This window comes from Siniperca chuatsi, linkage group LG18 (assembly GCF_020085105.1).
Source record: "Siniperca chuatsi isolate FFG_IHB_CAS linkage group LG18, ASM2008510v1, whole genome shotgun sequence".
NCBI classification, from domain to species: Eukaryota; Metazoa; Chordata; class Actinopteri; order Centrarchiformes; family Sinipercidae; genus Siniperca; species Siniperca chuatsi.
Window position 1 is genome coordinate 13,792,021 of NC_058059.1, and position 25,237 is coordinate 13,817,257.

Below are 25,237 nucleotides of genomic sequence, written 5' to 3' on the forward strand. Positions count from 1 at the left end.
GTGATCAAAAAGTGAAAGTAGTAGCACTCACTTGTCCAAAACAAAGTACAGGTCAAATCCTCCGTAGCAGGACGACCCTGCCTCCCTCCTGTCGTGGATCTGTCCTGCGCTGCCGGCCACCAGGACCGCCACCAGCATGCCCAGTTCTACCCCGAGCAGGACCTGCCTGCACCAGCACTGGGACATCACCCCAAGTTTAAGAGAAAGCAGCAGCTCAACCAAAGAGAAGGTAAACATAAATACTCTCCAGCTGGAGATTTTCGTCCACTTTCCCTCTCACAACACACTGATGATGTCAGCCATGCTATGCAGAGTGATCTCCAAAGCATTAAAAACGCTCCTCTTTGGATCAGTGTCCCATCTCCTCAGCAGCAGATGTGTGCTGGCAGAGGAGGGGTGAAGTGGTGGGACTAAGTCTTCCTCTGCCTCTCTCTCCACATGAAATCCTTTTAGCACACAATGCCATGACTTCACATTAATGAAAAAAAAAGTGGGTGATTTACTGTTTCTTTATGTGTTCGTCTGAATGATCCCACAGCTTTCATCAGACATTTGTTCTTGCTAATTCTTTTGTTTGTTTTTTTCTTTCACTTTTCTTGCAAGTTTAGTAGGTTTAGGTCTCAATTCTACACCTTACCCGTCAGTGCCACTTAGTGGTAAACACATGCACCAAAAAATTTACTTTTAAATGGTCATTCAGTTTATCTGCATATAAAAGAAAGGACTTTACCTCAGTGAGAACTGGAATAATGGCATGTAACACTTTATACCTGTTGGAACAGTTGATATAAGATTGATGTGAAAGAGAATGATACAAAAAATATGATTAATTGTGAATTTCTGTGCAATTATTGCCAGGTTGATGAAGAATCAGAAAAGAAAAAAGAAAAAGATTAAGAATACATACTTTATGCAATTTTTTATTGGGTTGACCTCAAAAGGTGAACAACTATAGCTGGGTCATACATTCAGAAATAATTTAAATGAATTTAAGACTCTGACCAGTCTCACAGCAACACTGCTTTCCAAACACCAATCAGAGTAAACCAAATTATAACGCAATGCAAAGAAACATATTTGGAACATTGGAAAGAAGGCTGGCTCTGGCTCTAAATAGAGATTATGGATTGACAGAATATCTCTCTACTGTCAGAGATAGAAAGCAGAGACAGATCCTAACCAAGTACAGGCTCAGTGATCACAAATGAAGGGACAATGAATGACCTACAGACACACACACACAAATGTTGCAGTGTTTAGTTTTCACTTATTTGTATTTTAACTGCAAGTCTACAATTTTTATTATTATCATTATTATTATTATTATTATTATTATTATTATCATTATTATTATCATCATCATCATCTTACTTAGCTGTATAAATTTTAATAGTACATTTCTTCTGTTTATGTTTTTCTTTCGCACTTGCTTTGGCAATGTTAACGTCTGTTTCCCATGCCAATAAAGCCCTCTTGAATTGAATTGACTCTACACTGCATCAACAGAATTTCTCCATAACAGGGAAAAGGAGCTTTCATGGATGGAGATAGGAACAATATATCATCAGGAACACTATAACTGAAGTTTCTATTTGTGTACAGATTAAAGTGATATAAAGTGTGCTGGTAGGCAGATTTTGTTACCTTTGGACGGAGCCAGGCTAACTGTTTCCCCCTGCTTCCAGTGTTTATGCTAAGCTACGCTAATCGCCTGCTGGCTACAGCTTCATACTAAATGTACAGATATGAGAATGGTATCAATCTTCTATTCTAACTCTCAGCAAGAAAGCAAAGGTGTATTTTCCAAAATGTTGAACTACTGCTTTAAACTTTATGCTCCTTTTCCAACTTTTAGTCATTCTACATTGAGAGGTTCTGACAATTTATCACTGCAGAGTTGGACTTTCAGTTGAAACACAAACACCTTTCAGTTTCACAAGTTCGTGGGCATGTCATAACCACTGCTGTTCTGCTCCCCCTCCTCTCTCAGTGCCGGTGTGTATTATATTCCTCACCTGTCCACCAGGTGCTGCTCGGTCTGCTCCCCTGTTCTTCACACCTGTGGCTCATTCCTGATCAGCTCTCATCTGCTGCTCCTCATCTCCAACTAGGGTCTGTGTGTGTGTGTGAGGAAAAGCTTTGTGTTGCCAAGCTGCTGTAGCGTTGTAAGCCATTCATGATTTCCTGTTTACAGAACAGACAGTAAGTCGCTACAGACCACAGCTAAGATCTTACTGTGAGCTGTCAATGTAGGCTGCATGTGCTCTTCATCAGTTTAAAAGAATAGTTTGATGTTTTGGGAAATACAGTTATTTACTTACTTGTCAAGAGTTAGATGAGAAGATTTATACCACTCTCATATCTGTCCTTCAAACATGAAGCCAAAGCTGGGGGACAGCTAGGTTAGCTTAGCATAAAGACTGGAAACAGGGGGAAACAGCCAGCCTGTCTCTGTCCAATGGTTTAAAAAAAAACACCACGAGGCAAAGGAGAGTAACAATAACGTGTTAATTAGTGAGCATTAGATGTGCTGTGAGGCAGAGTGTGTTACCTTTGGACAGAACCATGCTAGCTGTTTTCAGTCTTTCTGCTAAGCTAATTAACTCAGCTAATGTGTGACTGAAACATGCTGTTTGATAACCTCAAAGCAACGGGGGGGCTGCTGCAACAGAGAGATCCTTTGACACCCAACCAACTAAACTGAAGTGACAGTAGTTCAGCCTTTCACCCAAACAAACAAACAAAATCAAGGCAGTAATCCTTTCTATCTGTGCCAACATAAAAAGCAGTTCATAGAGGGGACTGAATCCTCTCTTGCCATCACTGCATGGCAACTGTGTAGCAGTAAAGTAGCTCAGATGAAGAGCAGAAAACAGGATTTCTCTCTTGTAAAAGGTATCGCTTTGCTAAATATAAGCAGGCAAACGAAATGCAGCCGTTTACATTTTAGGTTTAAATGTGGCATCCTAAGGGATGGATGAGCTTTGGGGCAGCTGAGGAGGACATTGAACTCATCACATTCAGTAAGTGGATCCTTTCATCTCTAAAAATGTTCTTTAGCTCGCTTCTTCACTCAGCTCCTACATGAGTCAGTGTCTCCACACATTACAGGAGGTGTGTGTGTGTTTCATGTTCTTATATCCCGGTGGGGACTTAAAACCGGAATGCACACTAACCCAGGGGGACTTGTGTGAGACTGCTTTTTGAGGGTTAAGACTTGGTTTTAGGGGACAGGTTACAATTGGGTAAGGGGCTAGGGAAAGCATTATGTCAATGACTGTCCCCCAAGGGGATAGTGAAACAAACTTGTGTGTGGAGTCAACACCTATTGAGTGTCTCTGAAGTGAGTTTTAATAAAGAGCTTTGGATATTTGTTGGAATAAGTGTCAGCATGTATAACTGATCATTTGCTGTAATTTTACAATGTTCGCTATTGTTAATAAAAATGTTTCAGTGTGCAAGGCGATAGGCCTTCTGATATCTGTGCTCCACCAAAACTAAACTAAAACACAATAAAAGAAGGAAACATTAAATGCTCACTTACACATTATGTAAATGTGTGTAACCCACCTGACTGCAGGTGAAGCGCCTCTCCGGCTTCAGACGCGTGGATGTGTGTGTGGCTGTGAGCTCTGCTGTCGTTGCTGCATGGCAGCGAATCACTGCAGCAGAATGGAGACGTGAGAAAACAGCGCTGGGTTTTATTAAATCACGCCGCCGCTGTCGAGGAACTTTTTTTTTGCGCTTTTTTTTCTTCCTACAATCCCCAACGCCCATTGACTTGACCTCCTCTACATATTATAGCTATACCTTAGATCTATCATAAGTAATGGAAGTCGCTCCTGCGTTTTTGTTCCTGCTGTGCGTCTGTCAGCGCGTTTCTCTGGCGGCTGATTGGGAGTTTGCGGACACTAATTTTACCTACCTCGGTGATGTAATCGATTACAAGGATCCCTGTAAAGCTGGTACAGTGCATTTTACCTCCTCTACGAATTGATTGATCTTTTTAATTTCCTGTTGATGTGTGGAGCCACACGTAGCCTACATGAGCAACATAAAGTCATTGTTTATATTATAGAAAAGAGCAGTAAGAATTATTCTTAAAGTGGATTCAAGAGAACAAAGCAACAGGCTGTTTATTAAGCCAGGACTATTGAAACTTAATGTCTGTAACTCAACTAAATCTTTAGCAGTTATGTACAGGGCAAAAAGCATAGTATTACCAGAACATTTACAAAAGTTGTTTTTAGTTCAGAGGACAAGGAACAGAGAAGGAAATTTCATTTTAAGCATCAGTGTGCACGGACTACTTTAAAGCACGTGTACTTCAGTGGTTGGCGTCACACTGTAATTCAGAATGATTTAAAGGGTTGTATAAATATCTTTCAGTTCAAGAAAATGTATGAATAAAGAATAATTAGACCTGACAGTGAATTATTGTGTTTTGATTCTTTTCTCATGTTACTGTAAGTATTGGCTGTTAAGTAACTGTAATGGACAGACCATCTATTTATATTGTTGATTTGTGTCTTGAGTAAGGGGGCAGGCAAAATAAGATGTTTCTCTTCCCTGCGCTCATGGAATGTGTAAATAGAGTTGTGTTTTGATTGTGGACCGCTTTTTTAATTTATTTTTTTTCTGGAGTTGTGCATTACCATGAGCGGAACAAATAAAGCATGAAATATATAATGTGTTTTTGGCCAATATCCATAGCCTGCTAGGCCCTAATCACTGTGAGCTGGGCTGATAAAAAGACCTTCATGAAGTTAAATGTAGCTCTTAATGAAGACAGTTGGAGATTTAGGATTAAATGTAGAATAATACAAATATTTACATGCAAAACAAGTGCAAAACATAACCTCCATATTTTTAATTTTATCGTTAATTTAACAATTAAGTAACAATGAATTATGTGTTACTGGTACAGGAGCATAGATCCATTTGTTGGAATACCTCATTTCAGTCTGTTTGCCAACATACAGAGAAATTATTTAACAGCTAGTGGTGGAAGAAGTATTAAGATCTTATAAGTAAAAGTAACAATACCACACAAAAAAATTCCTTTCCAAGTATAAGTCATGCATTCATAGTTTTACTTACAAAAGTATAACCAGGTAAATGTACTTAAAGCATCAAAAGTAAGTAGCCTAAAGCATTAGCATATTTTATAGCCTCAGATGGCTGTTTTCTGTACAATATTGATCTTCAAGGTATATTAACTAAAGTTGTCAAACAAATGTAGTGGAGTAAAAAGTACAATATGTTCCACAAAATGTAGTAGAGTAGAAGTATAAAGTAGCATCAAATGGAAATACTCCAGCAAAGTACAAGTAGCTCAAAAATGTACTTAGTTACTTTCCACCATTGAAAACAGCAAACCAGTATCGTTAATGTACTTTTTTTTTTTAGGAGCTGCTTAATTTTGCCTCTGAAGTTCATCTTTCAGTAAAGCCCTAAAGAGCAGCACTAACCTGAAGACACAGATAATGTTTCCTTGACACAGCAGACAGTACAGTTATTGATTAAAGGTATCAGATCAATGCACAGCAGCTCCAGTTGCAATAGACTGATGACATGATGTTGACATGATTTACTACAGGGAGCGATGTTACTGCAAAATCACTAATACTTTCATAGTCCAACTTATATTTTCTTCATATGTTATTGTGTTTGAAGGAGATATTTTGACTGCTATATTTACCTGCTATTTTCTTTCCATGTAGGGAATTTGTTCTTTTAAGTATCTTAAGTAAAAGTACTGATAAGGCGACAGACTGGCCCATTTTGTCATGTTATATTATCAGATTATTATTACTAATTAAGGTGCATTCTTCTGTTTTTCTAATGTTTTAGTTGAGGTTAGTTAGTTAATTTGAACTATTAGGTAGTTTCATCTACAGCAATACATCATATTTTATAAGCTGGTAAACTGTATGCACGCATGTATATAAAATATTGATCTTCAAAGTACAGCTGTAACTATAGCTGTAAAAATAATGTAGTGAAGTAAAACGTATGATATTTGTGTAGTGGAGTAGAAGTATAAAGTAGTTTAAAATGGAAGTGCTCAAGTACAGTAAAGTACAAGGAGGTCAAAATTGTACTTAAGTGCTTGAGTAAATGTATTTAGTGGCATTCCACAGCTGGTTATAAGTTAAAGGGACGTGGGTTTAAAGCGAGTCAAGTTTCACGTTTGTTTAAAAAATTATCTACTTCAAATAAATTCAATAAAACAAACTATTGATAATAGATATTTAGATATACAGGAGGCTGATGATACTTTGATCATGCATTATGAATTAAATGTCAAAGTCAAATTAACTGACATGAATCTGCCAGAGTGTCTCTGATTTATAACAAGCCCACTGTTGTTGATGTTGTTAAAGAATATACAACTTTTTTTTCCCCATCATCTAACATGCCAAACAATTACTTTGGTTACCAGGGGGCCTCCAGCTGGTTGTGGTCCCTTTTTTTACTTGTGACTTCTGAAACTTCCAAAACACACCACTCTTCTTCTCTGAGGCAGTTGCCTGGAGACTAGAGGTCATTGAGGCCGTGCCAGCGCAGTCCTCGGCTGGACGCTGGTGAAATCCCTCTGGCTTCAGGGCATGGGGTGCACACTGCAGGGGTGACAGTCATTTACAGTCACCCTTTGCATGAGTGAATTCACTTCAAAGGCCGACACAGGGCCCGCTATGTCTTTTCATTTGGACTTTCAAAGGTTGTTACATCACACGGCTAAATGAGGTATTTAATGGGAAAGACTGCAGTGAGCTGTTCTGCTCGACTACTGATATTTACAGGAGGTATGGTTTTAATAATGGAAACAAAATGTTAAACGCACAGAAGGGGAAAACATGGACCAAATGTGCGTGTGATGTCACCTAGATGTTTCAGAAAGGATGTTTTGAAGCCTGGATTTAGGTTTACCACTCAGTGTCTTTGTGTCTATGTCAGATACTGGATTCAGAAAATCCTGATTTGGGCATCGGGATGAGGCAGACACAGTTCATGAAACACCTCTGGTTCAGCCTTAAAATCTTTTTAATAAAGCAACTGTTATTAGAGGATGGGAAATTAGCTTTTGAGATTCTAATGTCTTGTGGAAAATGTTTTAGACTTTGTATTTTTAAGACAGAAGTTGAGGGTTTTAACACTCACTTCAACACAGTTTGTTGGAAACAGCAACCCAACTTTAGTCCAATTTTCTGTCACAGACTATCATTCCTGCCCTGCCCTTAGTCTACACTGCAGACTATGTAAGAATGCATTAAGTCCTGCAGTAACCAGTGGTGGAAGAAGTATTCAGATCCTTTACTTAAGTAAAGGTTAACTCTTTTTAAGTGTTTTTTAAATGTCCTTATATATTGCCCCATGCTGCTTTTATGTTTTATGTAAACCACTTTGAATTGCCTTGTTGTTGAAATGTGCTATACAAATAAACTTGCCTTGCCTAAAGGTAGTAATGCAACACCACAATAATACTCAATTACAAGTTATGTCCTGCATTCAGAATTAGGGAAGTATTATCAGTAAAATGAAAGCTTAAAGTATTAAAAGTAAAAGTACTCAATTTTCAGAATGACCCTTTTCAGAGTGGTATATATTCACATACCAACAACTTTCAGTGGAATCACATCATGCGAATACAAACATTTTGTTATCATCAAATTTTAATTATAAATTGCCAAAATGAGTTACTGAAGTTTTTGATTTACATGTGTGAAGAGTTTTGCCTTAAGTAATGCATAACAGAGGAACACAGTTTGTTACATCAGTTTGATAATTTAATATGTAATTTTGCTTACATTTATTATATTGGGACATATATCATTACTGGAAAATATAATGACATTGATTTGTGGTTAATGATACCAATGATGATCTTAAATCATGTGTCTAGGTGACTGGGATGGTTGGTGTCAGTTTGTGTCAAAGGGCGAAATCATGATCCTGTTGTGATCATTCTCTCTCCATGGCAAACACACACTTTGAATTTTAAGCTGACTTGACATTATTATGTTGTTAAACATGGTGAAACAACAACTTTGGGCCTCCTACAAAAGATAAGAATAATGTTTGGGAACTCCAGGCTGCTGAACACACACAAAGCAAACATTCAGTAATCCTGGAGTGCTCAGTGGATAATCACGATCCAGATGGTTGCTCACACGTGATTCATTTTAGAAGACAATAAGTTTCCTTCCATAATAATTTGACGGGTAGAGAAATATGTTTAGTCCATATAGTAAAGCTGTTAAAATATGCATTACTTCACCCTATCAGGAAGGCTCTGATGTAGAGGACTTCATTCCTGGCTTAATCAGTTGCTGAACATTTAAGAGCAGGTTGCTGCAGGAAATATGCAAAAGAAATACTGCACTTATTGGCCAAGCCACAATACTACAATAGAGTTGTGTAAATGTAGGAAAAACACTATGCAGACATCATCTACTGTACAGGCCATTCATATGATGCTCCTCTGTAACAATGGCTCGGTACAAAATGCTGATTTGTACTGTAGGTTGCCGTTAGAGTGGCTATTCAGCAACAATCCTGTAAAGTATTCACTTCACATCATCACTCTTTAAAATGACGCTGGACAGGCCTCCAATATGTTTCAGTCTATGTGCTGTGGTGTGCAGTGCAGACTGTGTTCAGGAGGTGTGTTTGCTGATCAAACAGACACATGGAGTCCTGTTCAGGCCTCTTTTCAGGACAGATATGCACTTACAGACACAGTAAAGCATACAATGAGTTTTGGCTCCTGTTTGCAGAAGAAAAATTTACTGAAATCCAGAGATAAAATGTAAAAATCAGTTCATACTGACTGTCTGTAAGGAGCAATTCATTTAATCCACTGATCAAACAGCATAATACTACTGCATGTACTGCAGTCAACTGGTAATATGTGTTCATTTTGCATTCATGTGCAGGTTTCAGGTTTACAGTATGGAACAGCAGGAGTTTGATGATTGGCATTCATGTTTTTGTTTATTATTCGAAATTCTTTTTTTTTTTTAATTTAGTTTCCTCTTCTCAGATTAAGATTAATTTTTGTACTTACAGAACACTTTACTTAAAGAAATAGTTTGTCATTTTGGGAAGTACGCTTTCTTGCAGAGAGTTAGATGAGAAGACTGATACGACTCATATCTGTCAGTAAATATGAAGCTACAGCCAGCAGACGGTTAGCTTAGCTTAGCATAAAGACTAGAAACAGGGAAACAGGTAGTCTGGCGCTGTGCCTACCAGCACCTCTAAAGCTCACTAATTTACATTTTTATATCTCATTTGTTTTACTTCCACACCACAGCGTATTTTTACACTTTGGGTTTTGTAAACAACAAACGAGATAATGTGTTACTGCTGGCTAGCTGTTTTCCCATGTCCAGTCTTTTTGTTAAGCTAAGCTAACTGTCTGCTGGCTGTAGCTTCATATTTAAAGCACAAGTATGAGCAGGGTTTCAATCTTCTCATCCAACTCTGGGCAGGAAGGACCCAAAATGTGTTGATAGCAGCATATACTCAGATTATTGTTATTATACATTCATCTTGAGTTTGTTTTATTTTTTAACATCTTTTCAGCTTTATGTATGCATTGTTTATCTATGTGTTCATCTGTTTACCCCAGCTGCCTTTTTGGGAGACATTGCCCTGGATGAAGATGACCTCCGCATGTTCAAAGAAGCCCACAGCAGTGATGGTGCACAGCACGCTGTCCAGACCAACCACTCGGACTCAGGTATCAAAGCAGGGATAAATTTACCAATCTATGAATAATTCTGACTGACTGTTTCTCGCTTGTTATAGCTAACAGCTCCACTTCCAATGAGAGTGTCAGGAGTAAAAGAGCTGCAGACATACAGACTCTCCGTCGTTGGAGGAGGGCAGCCACCTCCAGACCTGAGCGAGTCTGGCCGGATGGCATCATCCCATATGTGATCAGTGGGAATTTCAGTGGTGAGTTCTGAATGAAAACTGCTACACAGCCAGCGTGTGCTCGTTCCTATGTGCGGTTTTGACATGCTGAAGCTGTCAAACTCTAATTGCTTTCAGGCAGTCAGCGAGCCATTTTTCGTCAGGCGATGCGTCACTGGGAGAGACACACTTGTGTAATATTCACTGAGAGGACGACTGAAGAAAGCTACATTGTTTTCACCTACCGACCTTGTGGGTGAGTTGGGTTGGCTCATTAACAATTTTTAAATAATTGATTTAAGTTTTGTTTGGTTTTATTTAATAATTAATTAACAGATCTGCAGGTAGATAATGCCTCAGCCTATAAGCACAGAGGAATACAAAATTGTCTTCAGTCACGTCACAGCCAACCATACTGTTGTGTTTTTGAACTTTAAGTTGATTTTGTTCCAACTGCGCAGGGCATCTATTGATTTCCATTCATTTTTATATGACGTGAAAGTCAATTAGCAGGCTCTATAAGCTTGCTTGAGTTGTGTGATCCATCACAGTGGACATCAAGTCTGCATTCATTGTTGTCAAAGTTACATTATCGTCATGATGTAATGAGAGCAGAGCAGACTCATATCACCCTGTGCTTAAACAGTTGCTATAATCAATATTTTATATTAACAATGGATCAGATGACCATGTGTAATGTGAACTTTACTTTTTTGGTTCACTCTCACTGTTCTCATCCGCAGCAGGCAACTGTTTTTTTAGCAAACAAGCTCTACAAACCTAATATACGCTTCCTGCCCAGCACCAAACAGCTGATAGACAAAGTTAGCAATTAGCCTGTGATCATAGAGGAACATTTAGCAGCTTAATGAGGCTGATATTTCCCTCAGGAGTTGGTGGAGACCAAAAACAGAGCTAAAAGGAGAGTGAATACTTGATTTGTATTCATCCGGTGGCCAACCACAAACAAATGCTAATGTTGCTCAGTGTGTAGCTCAGCTGAATGTATAAATAAGCAAATGTTTTCTACCATGTTCATGCATACTTGATGTTCACTGTGACAGATGACAAAACTCAAGTTTCAAGAGTCGGCTAATTGACTATCAAAGCATACGGAAATAAGTCAATGGCTGCCTAGAGCTGTAGGAAAATTACATCCAAGAACTGCAAAACCTGCTTTCTAAAAAGGTCAACAGAAATGAAAAGTATAGATGATTTATAGTTTAGGAGTTAAAACTTGCAAACACACTGGTATGGTCCTTTTTTAATATTCACAGGCAGCAAAGTATCAGTGTTTGCTCTGTAGATGCTCCAGGATGTGAACCTAAACACACATGTCGCCCCCTGCAGGTGTTGCTCCTACGTGGGGAGAAGAGGTGGCGGCCCTCAGGCCATCTCTATAGGGAAAAACTGTGACAAGTTTGGCATTGTGGTACATGAACTTGGCCACGTGATCGGCTTCTGGCATGAACACACACGTCCGGACCGTGACGAGCATGTAAGCATCATCAGAGACAACATCCAACCAGGTACTGTTAACTGCAGGTGTGTTGACATGAATACGTGTGAAAACGTGTGTGTGCTCCAGATGTTTCTTCTTGAATTCAGTCTACTGATTATCTGTATATGACTAGGGCAGGAGTATAACTTCCTGAAGATGGAGCCAGGCGAGGTCGACTCACTTGGGGAGGTATACGACTTTGGCAGCATCATGCATTATGCAAGGAATACATTTTCCAGGTTGGCATGTGATGCTTTGCTATGCTTCACATTTTCTTTCCTAAAGTTAGTTTTGTGTTAAAGGGACTGCAAGGATTTCATCACTTTTATTTTCCAGGTTTCCTGAGTGTGCACTCTTTTTCATCTCTACCCTGGTTCACACTAACAGGCTATTAAACAGCTCCTCAGGGGCAATTATTGGTTAAATGCCCTGCTCAAGAGCCTACTTGTTGAGCATTGATGATTCACTCTGTTCACTCCGTCTGTATATTTGAATTGGCAACATACAGTGCACCAGCCTGCTTCTCTAAGCAGGCCATCATCTCCACTACCTTGCTTCTGACATCCTTAATCAGTGACTAAACTCCTTTTACATATCTGAAATGTACTTTGAGTTTTAAATGTCCACATATTCCACTGATAAGTGTTCCTACTTGTTACTTGTAAAGTATTTAATACAAGGTTTATGATCATATGGAGAAGCCGGCATCAAATTCAGCCACAACCATATGAAAAAAATCTCCCTAACTGCCACTAATATCATGCTGCATCATCAGCTGAGCTACTACACTGACCTGGTGTTTGTCCCTTTATTCAGCTCTGCTAAACAACCTCAGGGGATTTGATCCTTTATTGTCACAGAAATGGTTTCACACTAGTCTCCTTTTCATTTCTGTCTCGTGCATGTTGTTGCCCCGTTGCTTTTCTCTGTGCTTTGGTTTTTTACCTCCATCGCCGCTTTGCTGGTCTGGGTCATGGAGGCAAGCCAAGCTAAATAAAGGCCTGGCAGTTCAGGCTTTGTGTTTGAACAGTTTGGGCTGGAGTGGCCTTTTTCTCTGGCATTCAGGAGCGGGCTCCACTGAGCCGGCTGGCACCGTCGAAAGGCCCCATTCAGAGCGCTCTGTTTGCACATGCCTGTCATTCATGGGCGCATCACCATGGGAACTGTGCAAGAGTGAGTTCAAAACCCAGTGAGAGATTATCAGAATCAATAAAGTATCAAGGTGTTGAACAGGAGTCAGATCTCAAAGAAATCCTGCACTCTAATCTGAGAACTTTTGAAAACCACATTTTCCTGCACATCAGTTAAGATGTTTTTCCTTATCAGGCTTCATGTGCTGTAACTGATTTTTGAATCATTAGATGCTTTGATCTTCTCTGAGAATGAGCTGCTCATGTTTGTGATTTGTGTGAAACAGAGGCGTCTCCTTAGATACAATCTTGCCCCGTTATGATGTCAATGGAGTCAGGCCACCTATTGGACAGAGGACGAGGCTTAGCAAAGGGGACATCGCACAAGCCTGCAAACTCTACAAGTGTCCAAGTAAGATGCATTATATGTGTAGAAAATATAATCACCTAATGATCATATCCATAAAATAAAAACATCCTCGATTTTTAGACTTTTAGAATTTTCAACGCACTATGTGCACTAACTAAAGCTAAAACAAAATAAACAAGATAGTTTACAAAAACTTTAAAATCTCCTCTGTTGTTCATTCTGGGACTTTATTGTTAACCGTGTGTGTTATGGTGCGTGGTTGTTAAAGGGTGTGGGGACAGCCTGCAGGAGAGTGCTGGAAACTTCTCTTCTCCTGGTTTTCCGAACGGCTACTCGGCATACGCTCACTGTGTCTGGAGGATTTCTGTCACTCCTGGAGAGAAGGTGAGTGATTGACAAATAAATATGTGGATGCATTAATTCAAAAAGGGCAAGGCGATTAACCAAATTTATTCAAGTTACTGACTTAATGAATGCTAGTATTTACTCCTATCACATTTTTTATAATAAAGAAATTGTCCCATGCAGAGATCTGTATAAAAAATCCTTACATTTATGGTAATGATTTTCAAGGTTGATGTGAGTTTTTTCTTATTAAGATTTGTATTGTTTTAATTAAAGATCCCCTCCAGACATGTATTAAAACATATATACAAATAGTCTGCTGTAATAATGTGTGTCTGATATGTTTTTTCCACAAAAAAAGAATAATTTCCACATTAAAATCCTCAAAAAGGCATCTACTTCTAGCTCATTAAAAATTCCAGAATCTATGAATATGCAAATTTTGTTCATTTCTAAAGTTTTCCTGCTGGACACAAGATGTCTCCTACTTCACTGTAAAGTCCATTCTCACTGTTTGTGCACTGGCGGCTTCAAGTTTCTACATCACACTTGTATAAGTTGCAAATTGGACCAGGATTTGCTTCCAAACTTTTTGTGATGTCACAAATCATGCTCGTAGGCCCACCCCTTAAAATCTGATTTTCATTGAACATGTATAGATACTTTCCACTTTCAGCAGATGAACGTGAAAGCCCTCTAGTGTCAAACTCTGCACATACATCATTCTGCACAGTGAAGTTCAAACATCCAACTGTCGTAACAAGAAGAAAAACATATTTTTGAGTTTTTGACTCAAAGGGTTTATTTTAGTTTTAAACAAAAATAATTAATTACTTACATGGAATTATTCAGTGATCAGTATGTGGCTAGCTCAACTGAAAAATGTCACATTTCAGACCTAAAAGAGGAAAACAATGTGTTGTCATTCTTGAACATTTTCAACTCTCATGAATCTAGATAGATCTTCAATCCTGATAACATTTTTTTCTCACACCAATCTGCCCTCCGTCTGTGTCTTCTGTCTCTTAGATTGTTCTGAATTTTTCTTCCATGGACCTCTTCAGGAGTCACTTGTGTTGGTACGACCACGTGGAGGTCCGAGACGGGTTCTGGAGAAAAGCTCCTCTGAAAGGTTCTTTGATTCAGAATCGACCTTCTCTCTCTCCACTGAGTGTCATCCACAACCCTGTCATTAAATCGATACAGTAACATACCTGTGTTATATACTCAGTACTAAGCACTGTGAAGCAGTTACTGACAGTGTCATTATTTTTTCATGTGCTTTGACAGGACGTTTTTGTGGAGACACACTTCCAGATCCAATCATCTCAACTGACAGTCAACTGTGGATTGAATTCAGAAGCAGCAGCAGCTGGGTGGGCAAAGGCTTCTCAGCAGTCTATGAAGGTACAACGCTGAGGATTAATGGATTTTAATATGCACTTTACATATGCTACATTCGCCATTGCAGCAGGTTTTCCAGGTTTTACATTTCTACAAGTGTGACAAGTGAAGGTAGAATCTTCTCACCTCCTGTGCAGCCATCTGTGGGGGAGAGGTGAAGCGGGACAGCAGCCAGATCCAGTCCCCCAATTATCCCGATGACTACCTGTCCAACAAAGTGTGTGTGTGGAAAATCACAGTTGCAGAGGGTTTCGATGTTGGCCTCTCCTTTCAGTCGTTTGAGGTAAATCACTTTTATTTTATGTTATTGGTTACATATTAAGAAAAACGAGAAAATATCTTCAGGAAAAATGGCCGAACAGTGAGAATGGCCTAAAGTTTAATATGATCACTTTTATTGTTCTATGCCAAATTTTTGTTTGCTTTTATTTTAGTTTCAATTGCCCAGTCCTTCAAAGGCAAGAAGAGGCATGTTAAAACATCCCAGACCTCACTATCATCTGCTGTAATGTCCCTTTGCAAACTTAACTGTCCTTGCTTCGACTGCAGATTGAGAGACATGACAGCTGTGCCTACGACTATGTGGAGGTGAGGGATGGCAATTCAGAGAGCAGCCCACTGCTCGGCCGTTTCTGTGGCTATGACAAACCAGACGACCTCAAAAGCAGCTCCAACCAGCTCTGGCTGAAGTTTGTATCTGATGGATCGGTCAACAAAGCTGGGTTTGCAGCCAACTTTTTTAAAGGTCAGGAAGTCATTTCAGGAACAAACCGGCAGCAGTTAAAATAACTTTTGATTCGGAACTGATTCTGTTGATTTTTCATTTGCCAGAGATGGACGAGTGCTCCAGACCTGACAATGGTCACTGCGAGCAGCGGTGTCTGAACACGCTGGGCAGCTACAGGTGTGCCTGTGACCCTGGATATGAGCTGGCAGCTGACAGACGCAGCTGTGAGAGTGAGTGTAGAGCACTAACACTGACACCCAACATTAGAGTACCACCACTGCAGAGCGTGAAGCTAAGCCTGCCGGAGAGTAAATTGAGAAGATCAATACCTCTCTCATCTCATATAAGAGTTAGATTAGTTTAGCTTAAAGACTGGAAACAGGGGGAAACAGCTAGCCTGGCTCTGTCCAAATGTAATAAAATCCATCTATCAGCTCCTGTTTCTCCTCTGTTTCCAGGCTTTGTGTTAAGATAAGCTAACCACCTACTGGCCGTAGCTTTATATTTAGCCTATATTTATGAGAGTGACATCATTCTTCTCATCTAACCCTCTGCCAGAAAGCGAATAAGCGTATTTCCCAAAATGTGAACTTGTCCTTTAAGCTGTCAGCTGCTCACTCTTTTGCTGCATGCCTGCTGCCACACCTCTTACCTAGAAGCTGCCATGTGCTACTACTGCTGCTGTGGATATAGCATTTCATAAGACACACCTCCACCACAGCATCCACCCACATTATAGGCTCAGAGTCTATAATGTGTTAATGTGAGTTGGCCTGGTAGTTTCTCTTCTACCACAAGAGGGCAGTGCTTCCTTGCTGCAACCTCTTTTTGAGCCTTGACAGTCCATTACAGCACTGATATGATTAATCTAAACTGTATAAACACTTACTTACTCTGCAACCTTTTGATTTACAGGCTGTCAGTACTGATTTATTCCAGTACTACGATTTCCTATTACATCAATTATACTTGGTTATCACTTTATTTCTTTGTAATTAACAGCCTGTCAATTAAGAGGTTGTCTTTTTCTGCAGTTTAAATGATTAAAGAACAGGTTAAAGTATTCACACAAATCGGTAATGTAATTTATGTTGTGTAAGTGATTTTCTCACCCACTAAAATCACTGCTCTCTCCCACCAGCAGCTGCCTGTGGCGGGTTCATTACCAAGCTGAATGGCTCCCTCACCACCCCCGGGTGGCCCAAAGAATACCCTCCCAACAAGAATTGCGTGTGGCAGCTAGTGGCGCCCATTCAGTATCGCATCACTCTGGTGTTTGATGTGTTTGAGACGGAAGGAAATGATGCAAGTTAATGACCTAAAGCATTTGTTTGTGATGTGTTTCTCTACCTGGTTAAAATCCTAGTCTTTCTGCAGACATTTGATCAGATGTTACCTGCTAAAATCATGATAACTTTGCAGGCCAATTCTTCTTTTACCATAGTAAGTAAATAGTAAATAGTAGTAAGTAAAATGTTCTAGTGTTTTCCATCAGGTGTGTAAATACGATTATGTGGAGGTGCGCAGCGGGTTCAGCTCAGACTCAAAGCTTCATGGGAAGTTCTGTGGAGCAGAGAAACCCGAGGTCATCACCTCCCAACACAATAACATGAGGATTGAGTTCAAGTCTGACAACACCGTCTCCAAGAGAGGCTTCAAGGCTCACTTCTTCTCTGGTAAGTCATGAAGAGTGAAGTATTTAGGAAGTAGTGAGGAAGGAAATGTTGAGGAAGCATTACGTAATGTACAGTAAGAAGACAAAAACATCATCACCACCTTACTCCAAGAGCAATGCAGGCAGCTGTCTGCAGTTTCTGACACAAGAATGATAGCAGTGTAGTTTGACTCTTGAATTTTACACTTAATACTTTAGTTAATATTTACACTTAATAATTTAGTAGCATGTTGGATATATAAGTCAAATAAATCTCATAATTTCACATTTTGCACTATTCACATTCTTATTTTAAACTGTCAAATCTAGTTTTTGTATTTTTTCTAATAAGTATTGTGAAGAATGATTCATTGCAAAAAAAATGCTGTTCAAGAAAATTATAAATTGTATGGAGAGTGCTTAATGTCATACCTACTTAAATAAATTAGTTATTTTTAATCAGAGCACAGATGGCTATAGAAATCCACGCTTTGTTCTGTGGACAGGGATAACTTTTCAAAAATAGTAACATCAGGTATATACCCAAGAGATGATCCAAGGTTGTGGGTTTTGACAGTGTTTCACACAGAAAGCCTTTGTGCCTGCACTCCGCAGCAGATCTGGGCCTAAAATTCACATGTTGTGCAAAGGGACTTTTGAAGTGAAATTATTTTAACATTTCGACAGATATAGATGAGTGCTCCAAAGAAAACGGAGGCTGCCAACATGAATGTGCGAACACCTTCGGAAGCTACAGCTGTCAGTGCCGCAGCGGCTTCATGCTGCACGATAATAAGCACGACTGCAAGGAAGGTACAGTATGTGTTTCTGCTGTCCACTCATCTGGCTGATTTAAGGGGTCAGTTCACCCTAAATTACAAAAAGGTTGGATAAAATGTGTTATTTTGATTTGAGTGTTTTTCTTTGTTTTATAAATCCTACTTTAATAAAAAAAAAAACATTTGTATATACATGGATTGTCTTGTGACTAATTCATCAATACCACAGACGTCAGTGTTTTCAGAGGAACTACTTATGGCCACTTACAGTCCCAATGAAAACGGTTCAGAAATGGGAAATCCCCAGTGTGTTTTGAGTGTGGAAAGATTTAGTTTTGCTTTCATTTCCCTTCACTTTTAATGGATGCCTATTCAAAGAAAAATACCCCAGAGGACACTTAAGTTGAAGGAGAGGAAATAAAGTGACCCCTCAGTAATGCAGCTTCCATTGTTTTGTTCTGATATGTTATTTTGTTTTGTTTTTCAGCGGGCTGCGATCATGTTGTAAACAGTGCGTCGGGCACAATAAGCAGCCCCAACTGGCCTGATAGATATCCCAGCAAGAAGGCCTGCACCTGGTCTCTGTCCACAACCCCGGGCCATCGTATCAAACTTGTATGCCGATGGATGTTTTTCTCATTTAAACATTATGTCATGACCCAAATTAAAGACTTGAAAAGCTTATCGACGTCAATTAAAAATGTCTCTCAGGTTTTCAACGAGATCGACATGGAGGCTCATCTGGAGTGCGCTTACGACCATGTGGAGATCTACGACGGGCGAGACGTGCGTGTTCCAAGTCTCGGTCGCTTCTGTGGCACCAAAAAGCCTTCTCCAGTCGTCTCCAGTGGCAACAAAATGTTCCTGCGTTTTTTCTCAGACAACTCGGTGCAGAAGAGAGGCTTTGAGGCTTCATACGGAGCAGGTGGGCAAAGCAACAATTAAGTAACTTTTCTACCTCCTAAAAAGCCTGGAAAATGAGTAAAATAGTACTTTGGAGAACGAATAGAATACCAAAAATGTGACTTCAACTATGGGTTTGTTTTCTGCCGTGTTTAAAAAGCTGCATTCTTTCCTCACTTTTACGAGTTCCTCTTTTTGACCCTCTAATTTTGTGGTTGTGAATTCCCAGAATGTGGAGGAAGTCTGAAAGCCGAGGTCAAGACAAAAGATCTCTACTCTCATGCCCAGTTTGGAGATAACAACTACCCCGGCGGCTCCGACTGCCTGTGGGTGGTCTCTGCAGAGAAGGGTTACGGAGTGGAGATCATCTTCCAAGTGTTTGAGATCGAGGAGGAGGCAGACTGTGGGTATGATTACGTGGAGCTGTATGACGGAGCTGACGTCAAGTCCCCGAGGCTGGGACGATACTGTGGATCTAGGGTAAGGATAAAAATATCGGCCTTGTGTAGTAAACACTGTTGAAACTAAATTAATCTTCAAACGCCTTCTTTTTGTCTGTATCTTTTAGGCCCCAGAGGAGGTCTACTCAGCCGGGGACGCCATAGTTTTAAAGTTTCACTCAGATGACAGCATCAATAAAAAAGGCTTTCATGTGCGCTACACAAGTACAAAGTTCCAGGACACATTACACGCAAGCAAGTGACTCTCTAAAACTACCCCAAACCTAAATGGAGACTTCACCCCTAACATTTGGTGGGACACACCCATTCCAGACGAGCAGTAAATGCATGATTGACACCACAAACACCAAGCCACATACTTTACATTCACATCTGTTAGAAAGAGGAAGCCATCTTTACTCTTCCTCATTATATAGCTATGTAGGATGAAAGGCAGTGATTATTTCCAGTAAATTCAGTCACACAGCCTGTAATGAGCTGATTATGTCATAGCATTGTGATAAGATATAAAATGTATATATTGTGATATAGTTTGCCTTGTTTTTTAAAATCACAATATCTGAGGTTGAAAGTTCGATCACTTCTAATGAATGTAATGCACTTTGTTGTATTATATCACTGGACAAATGCACATAATGAGTATGGAGGACGAAAACAATCAAATATGTTTAAAGCGCAGTTTATTCCTGAAATCAGACCTGATCGGTTTTATTCTGACCTGCCTCTGATGTACTTTAGTTTTTGAGTTCTCTTGCAGTACATTAACAGTCCCTCGTAGTATATATGAGTTCCCTTGTGACATTTTTTCCCCCCACATTTTTTCTGCTTTTCCTCTGATTGAAGTTCCTGTACGTTATATTCTCTTGCAGCACACAGCAGTACAGCAAGATAATGGATACAATTAGCACCACATGCTTTGATCCATCCAATATTTCCCCTTTACATCTCCGACTACATGCTTGTCAGTGAACATTTTCTCTACTGACCTTAAAGAACAAAAGGAGGAAGGCAGCATATACAGCCTCTGGTTAAGGTGAAGTGATTGCACCTCGGGGGGGTTTCCTTTCCAGGCAGGGGTGCCTGGGTTGTTCTTTCTGCCTCAGGTGGGATCATGTGAGCGCTTGATGGGGACAGTTACTCTTATTAAACAATGACAATAATACTTCAACATATACAGTATGTAATCAAATGACAAGGATGTTCTATTTATTTTTATGCTGGAAAAAGCAAACTTTGGAAGAAAGTTCAAGAAATGCTTTTATTAAAATGTTACTCATATAATTCTGTGTTATATTGGGTGCCACTTAACATGCATCAGCCCTCGGATCAGTTAGCGTAAACACTTGGTACAGTCAAAGCATCTAGCACAACAAGTACAAAGTAGATATCCAAAATTGTAACCACTTGTTCACATGAAAAAGACCTATCTTTTATCACCCTTCTGCTACCAGCACCAATAAAAAAGCTTAACATTAGTATGATATGACATAATCAACTAAAACATAATGGAAATCTTTTCAACATTTCAGAAAAATAGTGATAAAGTTATTTTATTGAATGTATTAGTGTATCATGCACAAGAAAGATTATTGAATTATTAAAATAACCAGAATAGCACACTGCATTAATCTCACAACAGTAGGGTAACCAGACACTTTCACATTCTTCACTGAAGCACAGTTTCAGTTTCTGAAATGAAACGTGTGGCAGTAGATCTACAAACTGAACAATGTGTTACAAAAATATTACTTAAAGGTTCCTTGTGGAGTTTTAGACCTCTAGTGGCACTATGGAGCTGTTTTTCTATGAGTGGGTCCCTGTTTTGTTTGTGGGTGCACGCACAGTCCTACCAATGGTGTCACACTATTCCACTGATCAACAGGTGGCAGTAACACGCCAAGATAGGCTGCATTGTGCCAGCAAAGGCAGGGAAGAAGAAGAGTGTAGTTAGTAACACTGAGTGTAAACATAATCTTTGTTTGTTTACAAGAAAACTCCATAGGGCCCCTTTAAGATACATCTCTACATACATCTATTCAACAGATACTTCTAATATCTAATGTACATTGCACACTTAGAAATCCACTGTCTTATCTAATTCTGTACAAAAGAAAGTATAAATGTTTTCATGTTTGTCTGGTAACGTTTTACTCTTTTGTTCCACTTTCAGTTGTATTTTTGTCACAGTTTTTTTTAAATCTTTGGTAAGAAAACTTTGAGAGGCTCATTTTCATGCACTTTATCCAGAAAGCCCAAGTTGAAGTAAGGGTACAGCGTCTCGGTGAAGGTCTCCCTGAAGGTGTAGAGGTGTGTCATGCTTTCTGCGTTGTAGAAGGACACCAGGCCCCTCTTGTAGTCCAGGTACACTCCGATTCTGGCCAGTGGCTCCTCCAGGGACAGGACGGTTGGGGGTGAAGTGCCGGCCATGTACTGTATCCCATAAGAGAGGGAGAGAGTCCAGAAGCCGTTGGCTGGGAGGGCTTTGATGACTCCCTTTCTGGGCACCGACTCTCGGGCCACCCCCACAGTCCAGACTGTGCTGCTGTAGACTTCAATCTCCCAGTAGTGGCGTCCGTGGGTGAAGCCCTGGCTTCCGAGCAGTGACAGGGCAGCGTTGAACCTGTAGGGGTTGTCCTGCACGGTGTGGTTAAAGGTCTGGTAGCGTACGCAGGTGAGGGACGAGGTCAGGCTGAGCCAAGGGTTGGCCGTGCTAGAGTTAAATGTGATGGCTGCTGGAACTAAAAACAGAAAAAGTATAAAATAACAAAAGATTTAAGAGATTCTTTGATAATGTTGCTGATTAGATGATTGGTATTGGTTTCTGTGTAATTCAGTTCTTGCAGTTTACATTTGCAAAGGGAGATGAGGTCACTTAAAATACCTGGATAAATACTTCCTTTCATGGATTTCCACACTCTGTACTGCAGGGGCCCTGCAAACCGACCCTCGCACAGACTGGGCGGTGTAAACGCAGGTTTCTCAAACTTGAGAGAAGGCCTGCCAACAAAAGCAAAGTCAGAACAGTAAACAGAGAGAATAAAAACAAAACCTATCCAGGATAAAATAGCAAAAACGTTTGCCACACTCACCTCTGGAGCAGGACTTTGATGCTCTGAAATGAGACACAGGAATAAACACAGGAAAAAAGAGACAGAGACTTGCGATTAGTTTTGTCGTATCTGAAAGAGGAGAGAGCTTTTTCCACATTACATCAATGTCTGAGATCACGCTATCCCACCCTGTGGGATCTCCCTGTGGCCAGGGGAAAGTCCCACAGCCATGAGCCAGAGTATGGCCCTGTGCCTGAACTAAACTCCTTATCCTCCAGATCAACGAGTGAGATCACTGCCCTACATCCTGTCTGCACTCACTGCTCAAGTCATTTGTTATTAAAAGAGTAGCAAAAGTGTTAACATTTCTACCAGTATGTCAAACTTTACTCTTCAAACACATGCAAACATGATCAGCATGGCCTTTAAGAGTGGTGTACAAACTTGGTCACACCCTGCTCAGTTAAATCTTGAATGTTGATGTTGGAGCCTAGTTAACATTTCGGCACAGAAATACATGTCTGACACATGACAGAATGATGTATAAAAATGACTTTCACCCCAATTTTTACCTCTTTACTTCTTCTTCTTTCAATGTGATATAAATAGTTGTGGCAAAAAACATGTTTGAAAGCAAGAGCTCAGCATTTTTCGCCTTAATCATCTCCAGAGCTGACTCATCATGCTGTTGATAATTTCCAGATGGACTGTATTCATTGTGTATGAGGTACATATGAGCTGAACTCACCCGGAGCAGAGTGAACTGGTCCTGCTCTTTCAACTTGTCCTCTATCTCGTGGACAGCTCTCTGCAGACGAGAGATCTCAACGCACAGCAGGGCCTTGTGCTCGTCCAGTCGGATCAGCTCTCTCCGCTCCTCTGTCTTCAGCTTCACCTGCAGCAGCTTCTCCTCCTGGTACAGAAACTGGTGCAGGTCGCTGAACTGGGCTTCAATGCGCTGCTTCAGGTCAGCGGTGTGCTCCTAAGTAGGTGCACGATGATGGACATCATCACTGGGAGCACTTGCCTTTACATTTCTCAAGAATTACAGTGTTTGCATGACGACAAAGATGGAAGGATAAAATCCATGCCATGACAAATGTTATATCTTAAGAAGAGGCCTAATTCAATTCAATCTGTGTTGGAAATAAAAGACATTATTACATTTGTTTGGCCAATATATTCACTTCTTTCTGGTAAAATTGGATTTTAAGACATTAAATGGGTCAAACTGGGCGTTCATAATGGTGCAGAAGTGCAGTAGTGATTGTTTTGGAAGCATTTCCCTCTCACCTTAAGCTTTTTAACCTCATCCTCAGCTTCTCTGTCACACTGTAGCGCTGTGTTGAGCTCCACTTTAAGGGAATCCATGGAGCTGTTCAGAGACGCCTGACGGGACAGACACACAACATCACTGCACACTGACCTGCTTCTCACTTCAAATACAATGTCACATCTACTCTTATTAGTTGTTTTGGAGCAAAAACAATAGATAGATACAGATTAAAAACTCTAGAAAAGTACTAGAGAAGGAGCACTTGCATCCTCAAAAAAGGGTCTTTTTTGAAACTCTATCAAAGTCAATGTTTAGAGAAGAAAATCAAGTTTATCTGAACTATCACCTGCAGCGATGTCACTGACAAATTTGATAGGATGTAGTAAAAGTAAGTTGCCACCATTAAAGGCAGAAGACAATGACAATATATAATGTACTATGCTAAGTAAAATATGCATACTATATGCTTAATCTTATGTATGATAATAAACAGAAATCTTTAAAACTTCATTAACACGTAATTTGTAAGATCTTGACATTCTGCTGAACCTTTTACTTTACTGACATGCACTTAAAGCTTAACTCACCCTGTACTTCTGTTCAGCCTCCTGGACACACACCATGGTGTGATTTCTGTGCTCCTGGGAGAGACCACACACCAGACACACCAGCTCCTGGTCCTCCTCACAGTAAAGCTTCAGCTCCTCTCTGTGTCTGCTGCAGCGTGGCACCGGAGCAGGAACCCTCTCTGTCACCCCAACATCTGCCAGGTGGGCTCCAGTCCCGCTCTCCTCCAGACCCTGACAGTAGCTCTCCACTATGTTGGCAACGATGCGGTTGGGCCTATAGCTTTGTCCGGGGTACACTTTCCTGCACTGAGGGCAGGAGCCTGTGCCTCCCTGCCCGGGGCCCCTGGGACCGCTCCAGTAACCCTCAATGCATCCCTGGCAGAAGGTGTGATCACAGGGCAAGGACACTGGCTGCTTGAAAAGATCCAAGCAGATGGAGCAGGTAAGATCTCTGCTGATTCTGTGTGCTGAGCTTTTGGTTACTTTTCCAGCTATGGGAGGCTGTCGCAGCTTTTCCATGGCTGTTTGCACAGCAAAGTCTCCTTCCTTTGGTTTCCAACTTTTCTTGTCTGGCTTTATCCCCTGGTTTAGTTTTTCCAAGTTCTGCAGATAAACTGACTGGATTTTCTTTACTTCTTTCTGATTCTTGCTCATTCCTTTGCTTTGATTGTTTTCCTTTGTTCTTACTGTACAACTGGACCTCTACGTCCTTCTTCTCCTGCAGAGTGTGGCCGCTCTCTTTGGCCTCAAGTCTTCCTGTTGATTGTGGGGAAATGAAGGGGGTGGTGCAGAAGCAGCCACAGCCTCTCACATCCTCAACAGATAGTGAGGGGATCTCAATGGGCCCCCCTTTTCCCTCCAGACTGACGTCACATCTTAGTCAGGAAACCGAGGCGGACCATGGATATTCTATCCTCTGCGTGTTTTTTGTAAGTCTGCCCAGTAACTACAAGAAAGTCCTGCTTCACTAAACTCTTAATCTGCTGTAGAGTAACTACAGAAAAATGTAAATCCATTTTATGTGACTTTGAGTGTGTGACCACACATGAGTGTGTTTGAGACAGAGAGAGAGTCTGTGAGCAGTAACATATTTCCTGCTTCTTTTTATGGCAACGCTCTCTGACCAGTAAGTATCATCATCGCT

General features: G+C 40.3%; 3 protein-coding genes across 23 annotated transcripts in view; 1 reads left to right on the forward strand and 2 right to left on the reverse strand.

Moving 5' to 3' along the window:
• LOC122865347 (anthrax toxin receptor 1-like) overlaps positions 1-3,777 on the reverse strand; it is a 19,077-nt gene extending 15,300 nt beyond the window's left edge. For 2 of the 16 annotated variants that reach the window (XM_044173662.1, XM_044173661.1), the window contains exon 1: positions 32-639. Coding sequence is in view for 12 of the 16 variants with exons in the window: in XM_044173650.1 (XP_044029585.1) it covers positions 32-177; positions 3,571-3,777 (353 nt within the window). In the remaining 4 variants the exon portion in view is untranslated. Of the gene's footprint in view, positions 1-31; positions 640-730; positions 771-2,015; positions 2,185-3,570 lie in introns of those variants that run through there. The other 14 variants (XM_044173651.1, XM_044173652.1, XM_044173660.1 and 11 more) reach the window with 14 other exon arrangements.
• On the forward strand, positions 2,105-20,479 carry LOC122865346 (bone morphogenetic protein 1-like). Of its 6 annotated transcripts, XM_044173647.1 has the most exons (21): positions 2,105-2,202; positions 2,951-3,023; positions 9,638-9,748; positions 9,817-9,966; positions 10,063-10,180; positions 11,275-11,453; positions 11,559-11,664; positions 12,843-12,967; positions 13,194-13,309; positions 14,300-14,402; positions 14,561-14,677; positions 14,812-14,957; positions 15,224-15,419; positions 15,506-15,631; positions 16,543-16,706; positions 16,897-17,077; positions 17,743-17,868; positions 18,322-18,449; positions 18,546-18,759; positions 18,967-19,217; positions 19,306-20,479. In XM_044173647.1, the coding sequence occupies exons 2-21, from the start codon at positions 2,957-2,959 to the stop codon at positions 19,438-19,440; spliced, it is 2,859 nt and encodes a 952-aa protein (XP_044029582.1). In that variant the 5' UTR covers positions 2,105-2,202; positions 2,951-2,956; the 3' UTR covers positions 19,441-20,479. The 6 variants fall into 6 exon arrangements, with proteins under 6 accessions (XP_044029582.1, XP_044029583.1, XP_044029581.1 ...); XM_044173648.1 differs by lacking the exon at positions 2,951-3,023 and having other exon boundaries at positions 2,156-2,202; XM_044173646.1 differs by lacking the exon at positions 2,105-2,202 and having other exon boundaries at positions 2,453-3,023.
• On the reverse strand, positions 20,438-24,919 carry trim69 (tripartite motif containing 69). Its single transcript, XM_044173668.1, has 6 exons — positions 24,112-24,919; positions 23,542-23,637; positions 22,997-23,230; positions 22,288-22,310; positions 22,080-22,195; positions 20,438-21,936 (listed from the first exon to the last, which is right to left on the reverse strand). Exons 1-6 carry the CDS (start codon positions 24,745-24,747, stop codon positions 21,392-21,394), a joined length of 1,650 nt encoding a protein of 549 aa, XP_044029603.1. The 5' UTR covers positions 24,748-24,919; the 3' UTR covers positions 20,438-21,391.
• Positions 24,920-25,237: the final 318 nt, after the last annotated feature.

What these genes read in the sequence shown, in the direction of transcription:
- trim69 (XM_044173668.1), bottom strand. Translation starts at nt 24,747, where the DNA reads ATGAGCAAGAATCAGAAAGAAGTAAAGAAAATCCAGTCAGTTTATCTG. An exon ending in ATGAGGTTAAAAAGCTTAAG is followed by an intron (nt 23,231 to 23,541) that starts GTGAGAGGGAAA and finishes GCACCTACTTAG; the next exon opens with GAGCACACCGCTGACCTGAA. An exon ending in GAAAGGAAGTATTTATCCAG is followed by an intron (nt 21,937 to 22,079) that starts GTATTTTAAGTG and finishes TTCTGTTTTTAG; the next exon opens with TTCCAGCAGCCATCACATTT.
- LOC122865346 (XM_044173644.1), top strand. Translation starts at nt 3,830, where the DNA reads ATGGAAGTCGCTCCTGCGTTTTTGTTCCTGCTGTGCGTCTGTCAGCGC. An exon ending in TAAGCACGACTGCAAGGAAG is followed by an intron (nt 17,869 to 18,321) that starts GTACAGTATGTG and finishes TTTGTTTTTCAG; the next exon opens with CGGGCTGCGATCATGTTGTA. An exon ending in TGAGGCTTCATACGGAGCAG is followed by an intron (nt 18,760 to 18,966) that starts GTGGGCAAAGCA and finishes GTGAATTCCCAG; the next exon opens with AATGTGGAGGAAGTCTGAAA.